Raw genomic sequence first — 9,906 nt, 5'->3', positions numbered from 1 at the left:
TATTTCTCCTCTCAATTTCCTCAGAGTCCATTTAAAACACTTTAAAAAAAATTAAGAGCTCTTTGATAGGAAAAGATTTAGTATGCTTTCCCTCACACAATACTACTTTTGTGGCTGTCACCTGGTTTTCTTCAAGAAGAAAAAGGACTGTGATTCCCATCCTGCACATTCAGAGAAAGCTGAATGCCAGCAGGACCTTTGTCAGTACAAGCAGTGACAAGAGAGTGAAAAATTCACAGTGAAGTTCTCCTCTAAAACAGACATGGGAAAGCAGTTTTAAAAGTTTTTATTTCAGGGAATTAAAGAAGATTTCTAAATAGCTAATGCATATTTGAAATAAATCAGGAATGAAGACTCCCTTGGACGTTGTGATCACAGGAGGATGACCAAAGCTGAACTACTGAGTTTCACCACACAGAAAGCTGAAGGAGGCAGACAACAAGGCACAGCCTTTTTTAGCTCCCATTGACAGATTGACAGAGCTGGGAGATATTCTATTTTTCAACAAAATATCCAACGAGGAGCCACCCACATAAAATTATAGTGCAGCTTGATGTGAATCAACACAGACATACTTGCACCGAATGGTAATGCCTTTTACTTACCTCAGACTAGATTCCCTTAGCACATCATTTTTTGGCACAAGCACTGGGGCTGGCAAAGCCCATGGGAAGCTGGACTGCCTGGCAGGTGACACCCACCCAGCCAGGTATAAAGAGCCACCGGCGAGGACGCCCCACTGCACTTGCCTTCCCTGTCTCTCGCTGTGCACAGCTTTGCTACTGGGGCTGGATATCTGATCCCTTCCACCATGAGCTGCAGCATCAAGAGAACATCCAGCACCTCGTACCGGAGTGGAGGAGGAGGAGGCGGCTGTGGAGGCAGCAGCGGCCGGAGCTCCTCGGTGTCCTGCCGGCGCTACGCCTCCTCCGTGGTCGGCGGGGGCAGCTACGGCGGGGCAGCGTGCGGGGGCTACGGGGGCGGCCTGAGCGGGGCCGGCCTGGCCGGGGGCTACGGGGGGGCCTTTTCGGGGGGCTTCTGTGCGGGGGGGGACCTGCTCCTGGGCGGCAATGAGAAGGTCACCATGCAGAACCTCAACGACCGCCTGGCCAGTTACCTGGACAAGGTGCGAAGGCTGGAGGAGGAGAACGCTCAGTTCGAGCACCACATCCGCGAGTGGTACAGGAAACAAGCTCCCAGCGTTTCCAAGGACTACAGCTCCTACTACCAGACCATTGAACAACTCCAGAATCAGGTAGGATGGCCCCAGCTAGCGTGGCTCCATCACCACATGCTTTTCTCTCCTGTGAGGTCTTCCTCCTCCCTCCTTCCTCTTTCCTGAAATCCCACGCTGTGCAGGTGGGTCAAACCAGCCATGGGTGGTTTCCAGTGCTTCCCTCTGCTCCCACTCGGTTCAGCTGGATGGAGTGCAAAGCCACAGCACCTGGATGGCAGGATCTGAGCTCCCTTTGTCCCTGCATACTCCTACAGACACCAGGTGGAGGACTGAGGTCTTGCCTTATGATAGGTTTACATGGTACCAAGAAAACAGAATAATGGACCAGGAAGAAGCATGATACAGGGAAAGGGCTGAACACACTCCCTGGGACACACAGGGAACTGTCTCTAACTGGAGAGGAGGAAGTAAAGAGCAGGGATTTGGGAGGATGTGTGATAGCACAAGTTTCCTTGAAAAGTAAATTTGGAGCATCACTCTCGCACATGGTCCCTGCATTAATGCAGGAAGCAATTCCAAGACCCACAACAAAACCCTGCCAAAGCTTTGGGTCTTCTTTCTACCTTCCGGTTTTGCAGATCATTTCTGCCACTGTGGACAACAACAGGCTGCTGCTGGACATTGACAACAGCAAGATGACTGCCGAGGACTTCCGAATGAAGTGAGTACCTCCCTGTGAACCTCGTGTGCCTGTCCAATCCTGCTCAGCATCTCAGGAGACAAGGCAGCAATGCCCTGGGTGGTGTTACTGACTCCTCCAGTGTAACTGGGATACTGGCCTTGGAAGGATGTGTGCTAGTGACTGTCAGCATCTCATTTACCCATTTTTCTGACTCTCTTGTGTGACACAGGTATGAGAATGAGCTGGTCATCCGTCAGACCGTGGAGGCTGACATCAATGGCTTGAGAAATCTCATGGATGACCTGACTCTGGTTAGATCTTCCTTGGAATCTGAGCTGGAGTCCTTGAAGGATGAGCTGATTGCCCTGAAGAGAAACCATGAGGAGGTACGATCCAATGACAAACAGCACAGCCAAGGCACCACCCTTGGATTCTTCAGCTTCCCACCCTCACACATGGAGTCAATTCCACCTTAGGCCAAGGGATTGTCGCTCCTTTTTTACCTTGATACTGCTTTGCCCACAGTCTCCAGCACAAGAAATGACCTGTGTGTGCTCTTGTGTCTCTGTCTGGACTCCCTGCAGGAAATGAGGCAGCTCCAGTCTCAGACTGGTGGGGATGTGAGTGTGGAGGTCAATGCTGCCCCTGGAGAGGACTTGACAAAGATCCTGAATGACCTGAGAACTGAATACGAGCAGATCATCGACAGGAACCGCAGGGAGGTGGAGCAGTGGTATGAAGTCAAGGTAGGTAGCAATGCCCAGAGTGGAGTCCCCTCCGGTGGCACAGCCCAGGCACGCGGGCACCGGGACAGGAGGAAAGGGAGAGGCTCCCTGCAGAGCTGAGCTCTCCCTCAGCAAACCTGCTCCCCCAGGGGATGCTGTGGCTCAGAAGGTGTCCCTGGCTTTGCCCCCGCAGATCGAAGAAGTCAATCGCCAGGTCACCTCCAGCAGCCAGGACATGCAGAGCAGCAGCCACCAGCTCACGGAGCTGCGGCGCGAGATGCAGAACCTGGAGATCGAGCTGCAGGCGCAGCTCAGCACGGTACGTGGGCAGGGGCTGGGCCTGCCCTGCTGGGGCTGGGCACGCAGCACCACAGCTCCCCTCCTCAACTCCTGTCTTTGCCCTTCCAGAAAAACTCTCTGGAGAACTCCTTGGCAGAAACCGAGACTCGCTACGGCTGCCTGCTGCAACAGATCCAGGCGCAGATCCACTCCGTGGAGGAGGAGCTGGCCAGCATCCGCTGTGAGATGGAGGGTCAGAGCCAGGAGTACAAGATGCTGCTGGGCATCAAGACCCGCCTGGAGCAGGAGATCCAGCAGTACCGGGCACTGCTGCAGGAGGGGCAGCAGGACCTTGTGTATGTATTCCATATTGTAGCAAGGGAATAGCAAGAAATCCTTGTGTACTTATTTGCCAACAGAGACTTCTCGTCCCTGGAGCATCAACATCTTTTTTGACTGAATATCCGGTGTTACTGGGTTTTTCTGAATTGATTACTCTCCTTTTGCAGTGCCTCCCAAGGTGCTTTCCAAGGAGGTGGAAAATCCTCCCAGTCATATTCTGCTTCCTACTCCCATTCCCAGTGTGGGGACATGGCAGGTAAGACAACGTTTTGTAAGGATGTGGTTATTAGTGGGTTACATCTGCCCCCAATGGCTGCAATGTAGTTTGTAAGAAAAAAGATTTGTAGTTTGGGCTGGGCAAGATTCCCAGATCCATTAACCTGGGAGTGAGAGAACCTCAGTACTCTGTTATGGAGGAATCAGGCATTAAATACAGCAACTTTTGCCCTTCCCTCTACCTAATTATAAAATATAGACCATAAACTTTACGAGATGGGTTATGCTTTTTTGCTCATCGGAATAATAAAAAAATACAGTTCTGAGAAAGTGCTCAGGGCGCTGCTGGCACGGAGCCTCTGCCCCTGTGCTGCTGACACAGTGTCAGGTGTGAGGATTCCCTCAGCAGGAATGCTCAGATTTCCCCTCAAGACGATGATTTGCTCGGTGTTCACACAGGGCAGTCAAGAGTCTGTTAGAGCAGCGGCAGCGACCCCGACAGCGTCCAGCGAGAGACGGACCCCGGCACTTGTGCAGCACGGCCGGGGCAGCGGGAAGGGCTCGGGACCGGAGCCTGCTCACCTGCCCCAGCCCCCCGTCCCCCGCCCTGCAGTGCTTGGCTTCCTCACCTTGTCTGTGGCAACTGCTTCTTTGTTTAAGGGCTCACACTCTGCTCGAAACTCTTCTCTAATAAACCTTTACGTCTGCAACGCAAATCACAACCACGTGTCTGAGAAAGTGAATTCAACCAACCCGGGGTGGGTCCTCCCCCAGCTCACCCCTCAAACACGGGCTGTGCAGTGGTTCTGGGTGACTCTGTCCCGGGACAATCCATTTTGCACTAAGGAAATGGTCACGGTGCTGAGATAAAATCTCCAAGCAAAGGGAAATGTCAGGAATTGTGAGCATGGCTGTGTGAGGTGTGACAGATTCCAGGCTCTGCCTGAGGGAACTGCCAGGTGACACTGCCAGAACTCTGCTCAAAAGCAGGAGGTATAAGGTTGAATGAATGGTGTGAGTGAAAGGAGGAAGAAAATACCAATGCTGGGGAACTCAGAAGATTCTTTAATTAACTGTTAATGTACTAAACTGTGTTCAGTGGTACTATTGTGACTCAGATATCTGAGTCCATCAGTCTCATCCCAGCTGGAGTCCTATGGGAAGGTGTGACTCAGGAGAGGTTGTTCCAGTATGTAGGGGCTTCCTCACAAGTATTTCTACACCTCTGACTGTGCAGACAATCACATTTTGCTGCCTTCTGTTGGGAAATACAGACAACAGTGCAATGGGCCTGTTTCCTTTAGTGTCATGTACCAAAAACATTCCTATATTTTATGATAGAAATTTCAATTTAAATACTGATTTAATACCAAGAACACAATTTCTGTCAGTACACGCAGCTGGCTGATATTCTGCCTTCAGCAGAATTTTATTTGCTGAAGGTATTTTCTATATTTTACTGCTTAAAAAGATAAAATACGCAACAGAAGTACTAAATTAAGGTAGCTCTTTTACACGCATTTTGCTTTCTGAAGATCACAGTGAAGGCCCTTTTCAATCTATGACTGATGCCCAGAGTCAGCCGGGTGTCACTCCCTTACAGGCGCCTGTTGGTCCCCTCTGTGACTAAACCTGCTCTTGAGTATTTCTCGTTTTATCTCAGATGGAGGGTACAGGTCTGTTAGGGCAATGAAATGAAAGATCCTCTCATCACAACCAACTTAAAAGAACATGATTTGGTTTAGGTCTTCTTTCAGTAACCACATGCCTTGGCTCTGCCAGACAGTACCGGGGCTGCAGCCTGCAGTGAGTGTCCACAGAGACACTTCTACTCATTGAGTAGTCAGTTGAAAAACTGACTTTTATCAGTCCAACAACAGGAATTTTTGTGAATAAAAGCCTGACTACAATGAATAAAAAGCTCATTTCAGGTTTTAACAGTATATAAAGTGATGTAAAGCAAATGCAAATATGACTTTGGTCTCCAAAGGCTGCCAGAACTCACTCAAGTCTCAGCTGTACTTACTGTACCAAAGCTGGTGAGGGACACATCTCTTTTGAGGCAGGATTATGTAGCCTTGAACTACAGTTAATGTGTATAAGTAAGCACTGAATGTTAATGCATACAGGTAAGCTCTCATGTGACAGGAGTCACATAAGAGAAAAATGAGCCCAGAATGTGGGGCTGTGGAAACCATTCAGCTCTGGATGAACTGAAGAAACACATCCCTGAGCAATGCTGCAGGGAGAGGGGTGATGGATGAGGAAAGCACAGATGGAGTTCCTGATGAAACTCCTGGGAGTAGCACTCTTCTTACCAAGACCACAGTTGACTCATTTGCTGTAAAACAATTAATTACCAGTAATTGTTTCTGAGGTTGTCCTCTCCCTCTCGTGTGACTGAAGACATACATCCAGTAATGCATCACAGCTTCTGGGGAAACCACAGACTGCTTTTAGTTCTTTTGCCAGTTCAGAGTATCTGCTTGTGGCTCCACATCCAATTTCACCAGTGAGTAAACAGCACTGGGAAAGGATCCACAGCACTCCTACTTCAACCAAACTTCTGACTTAGAGAGGTCCATGGGGTGCATTGTGAGCCAAAGGCCTGCCAGGGGAAGATGTGATTTCAAAGCTCTCACAGCCCCTCTGGAGGGCTGAGGAGCCTCAACACCTTCTACAGCAGAATGTCTGAGCTGCCTTTGCCCTTGCAGGGACTGTGGGAGGACCTGAACAGCCCCGGCTCTTCTGGCTGGTGACGTAAATCAGTGTGTCCAAACTGCCTCACAACAGCCAACTCCAGCCAAGAGCTGTGTCCACAGGATGGTGACAAGAAATGCACAGGGAGACAAGGAAATGCCCCCGAGTTACAGAGCAGAAGGTCTGAAGTTTAAGTGTTTGGGATGCAGCTACAGCAATAAGGATGGTTAGATCAGCTGTTTGAAACGAGAAGAGAGGGACAGAGGGACAGAGAAAAGGCTCCTGGTGATGGTATGAAATTACAGCATTGGGAAATGTCAGGAATTGTTGGGTCGGGTGTTGTGATGAAACGGTGCCGAGAAGGAGATACAAAGTCAACACCTCTGGCACTAAGGCCAGTCAGCAATAAACATCTCATAGGGGAGAATAAAAGCACATTTCAACAATCTAATGAGGAAAATATGACTAAGGAATCACACCCTGTGAGAAAATAATTTTTATTTTTTAATAATGATGACTCAGTCGCAATAACATATGCAAAGCAACTGGTTCTGACGTGCAGATAATTAGAGAGATACCAATAAAACAACAATCATAATTATGCAGATCAAAGGATTACATTATCTGTGATCCAGGGGTGGTGGTGTGTCAAGAAAGAGGGCGAATGGCTTTCCATGATTCTTCAGTCGGCCATGACACACGTTAGTAACTTTCATGGGTCTCATAAACGCTGTGGTAGGAGAGAAAATGCTGCTGGAGCCACAAGTGCAGGGGGTGTGTAACACTGTAAATGGAGAAAGCATTTGGAGAACTCTTCCCAAGAAGGGTTCATCACATCCTGCCCCCTTACGGGAACGGTGCAGTTGTGCAGCACCAAGGGACAAAAGACTGAAGGTAAGGAGGGTCTAGAGGGTCATCACAGCTGCCTGTGTTACACAAGGATAAAATGCCCACCCATCAACTGACCAAGGTCAATCTTGAAACTCTTTCTCTCCTCCACCCAAAGCTCCTGCAATAGAAGCACTTCCAGACCCTTCTGCCTTCTGTAGGTAAAAAGCTCCTCTTAGTTTTCAGGCCAGATTCACTCATATCCAGACTGTGCCCTTTCCTACGTGGACAACAGGACTGTCCTGGATTTCAAACGGCCCCGGTACCTCCTTCCTCAAGAGCCGGCTGATAATCATCTCAGCCTCCACCTGGCCAAGATGAATCCTTTCCTCTCCCAGCACACAGCCAGTAAAGCCCTATAGATTTTACACACCTATTTCAGTTTAAAGTAGTCTCTGAGTGATTGGAAATTTGCACAAAATGTTAAAAAATCACAGCTTTAAAATGACATCATTGAATGCCCGTCGCTGTGCGTGAGACAGGAGGGTTTCCCAGAAGTGGCACCACCCGAGTCTGGTGAGAACACAAAGAGCATTGCTGCTTCTAAGGTCACTCTACTGTGATTTACCACTGAGTACCCTGAGACACATTACCCATGCTGAGCTCTCCTTTGGAGAGAAGGACCAAAATTCTTAGAGATTTTGTTTCCAGAACTGGCAGTTCAACAGGAAAACTGGAACCAGCCTCACGCACAGGGTGCCTGAGTTCATTCTTCTCCAACTCTGACATTAAAGCAGAGTAACCAGGTGGTGCTTTCACCACCTGTTTTGAGGACAAAAAAATTACTCCAAAGAACAAAGAACAACTATTAAAATGAGTCTCACTCATTAAGTAGCCAGCAACAATCTATCTGCAACAAAATCTAACTCACAGCCACCCACCCGAAATTGCAGTGCAGGCTTGGTGTGAATCAGCATGCAAACACAGTACCTGGGGGGAGGGCTGACCCAAGCCCCAAAAGAAATTCCCCTTAGCACATCACTTCCAGTGTGAGCATTGGGGCTGGCAAAGCCCATGGGAAGCTGGACTGCCTGGCAGGTGACACCCACCCAGCCAGGTATAAAGAGCCACCGGCGAGGACGCCCCACTGCACTTGCCTTCCCTGTCTCTCGCTGTGCACAGCTTTGCTTCTGGGGCTGGATATCTGATCCCTTCTACCATGAGCTGCAGCATCAAGAGAACATCCAGCACCTCGTACCGGAGCGGAGGAGGAGGAGGAGGAGGCGGCTGCGGAGGCAGCAGCGGCCGGAGCTCCTCGGTGTCCTGCCGGCGCTACGCCTCCTCCGTGGTCGGCGGGGGCAGCTACGGCGGGGCAGCGTGCGGGGGCTACGGGGGCGGCCTGAGCGGGGCCGGCCTGGCCGGGGGCTACGGGGGGGCCTTTTCGGGGGGCTTCTGTGCGGGGGGGGACCTGCTCCTGGGCGGCAATGAGAAGGTCACCATGCAGAACCTCAACGACCGCCTGGCCAGTTACCTGGACAAGGTGCGAAGGCTGGAGGAGGAGAACGCTCAGTTCGAGCACCACATCCGCGAGTGGTACAGGAAACAAGCTCCCAGCGTTTCCAAGGACTACAGCTCCTACTACCAGACCATTGAACAACTCCAGAATCAGGTAGGATGGCCCCAGCTAGTGTGGCTCCATAGCCCACATGCTTTTCTCTCCTGTGAGGTCTTCCTCCTTCCTCCTTCCTCTGTCCTCCTCCCTCTTTCCCCTGGCCCTGGGCTCCACCCCCTGCGGGATGGCCATTCTGGTGGTACTGCAGACACAAACCCACTGAGCTGCACCTCCCATCCCTTGGGTGAGCAAACCCCCCCAGCACCCACAAGCAAAAGGGACGTGCTCCAGAAGCACAGCCTGAGGCCCCAGGGAGCTCCAGCAGCCACAGACGCGCTGGCACACGGAAATCCCACGCTGTGCAGGTGTCTCCAAAGCAGTCGTGGGTGGTTTCCAGTGCTTTCCTCTGCTCCCACCCGGTTCAGCTGGATGGAGTGCAAAGCCACAGCACCTGGATGGCAGGATCTGAGCTCCCTTTGTCCCTGCACACTCCTACAGACAGCAAATAGAGGACCAAGGTCTTCCCTCACAATCATCTTTTTTCATAATGAGATGAGTTACAGCATCAGGGGCAAAGCCTACACTGCCTCCTACACCCAGAGTGCAGAACCCACTTGGGGTGGGTGATCTCCCAGCATAACTGTTCTTCTGTTCTTTCCCCCATCAATATTCTCTTTCATCAGAACGTTTGCAAAGCCAAAATCTTCACACACTAGTCCCTGTCATAGAGCGTTTCAACAACATTCTGTGGCCCCTGCACTACTGCAGGAAACAATTCCGAGACCCACAACAACACCCTGCCAAAGCTCTGGGTCTTCTTTGTTCCTGTCCTGGAAATCTAGGACACAGAAAGATTTCTCTCCACCCTCCTCTTCTGCAGATCATTTCTGCCACTGTGGACAATAATAAAATGATCCTGGACATCGATAACAGCAAGATGACTGCTGAGGACTTCCGAATGAAGTGAGTACCTCCCTGTGAACCCTGACTCTCTCATGCTGTGAATTTTACGAGACTTGTGAATGGAGGTGCTGGTGCCCTGTCCAAATGATCGAGCATTGCAGTGCAACGAATGTGTAACGCTTCTCTGTCCTTTGGTACAGGTATGAGAATGAGCTGGTCATCCGTCAGACCGTGGAGGCTGACATCAATGGCTTGAGAAACATCCTGGATGATCTCACTAGGACTCGGTCTTCCCTGGAATCTGAGTTGGAGTCCTTGAAGGATGAGCTGATTGCCCTGAAGAGAAACCATGAGGAGGTACGATCCAATGACAAACAGCACAGCCAAGGAACCACCCTTGGATTCTTCAGCTTCCCACCCTCACACATGGAGTCAATTCCAC

At 50.5% G+C, this 9,906-nt stretch overlaps 2 protein-coding genes across 2 annotated transcripts in view; both read left to right on the top strand.

The window, feature by feature from the left end:
- The first annotated feature begins 811 nt into the window (after window positions 1–811).
- On the top strand, window positions 812–3,900 carry LOC108506755 (keratin, type I cytoskeletal 14-like). The gene is made up of 8 exons (XM_017834089.1): window positions 812–1,255; window positions 1,816–1,898; window positions 2,089–2,245; window positions 2,444–2,605; window positions 2,778–2,903; window positions 2,993–3,219; window positions 3,373–3,461; window positions 3,881–3,900. Exons 1-8 carry the CDS (start codon window positions 812–814, stop codon window positions 3,898–3,900), a joined length of 1,308 nt encoding a protein of 435 aa, XP_017689578.1.
- Window positions 3,901–8,106: 4,206 nt separating this feature from the next.
- Window positions 8,107–9,906, top strand: part of LOC108506757 (keratin, type I cytoskeletal 16-like) — a 3,746-nt gene continuing 1,946 nt past the window's right edge. Inside the window, exons 1-3 of the mRNA XM_017834091.1 lie at window positions 8,107–8,618; window positions 9,442–9,524; window positions 9,665–9,821. Of these exons, the coding sequence (XP_017689580.1) occupies window positions 8,169–8,618; window positions 9,442–9,524; window positions 9,665–9,821 (690 nt within the window). The 5' untranslated portion in view covers window positions 8,107–8,168. The remainder of the gene's footprint in view (window positions 8,619–9,441; window positions 9,525–9,664; window positions 9,822–9,906) is intronic.

The sequence above is a fragment of the Lepidothrix coronata genome, unplaced genomic scaffold (assembly GCF_001604755.1).
Source record: "Lepidothrix coronata isolate B3197 unplaced genomic scaffold, Lepidothrix_coronata-1.0 Scaffold229, whole genome shotgun sequence".
NCBI lineage: Eukaryota > Metazoa > Chordata > Aves > Passeriformes > Pipridae > Lepidothrix > Lepidothrix coronata.
This window is presented reverse-complemented; position numbering and strand designations above follow the sequence as displayed.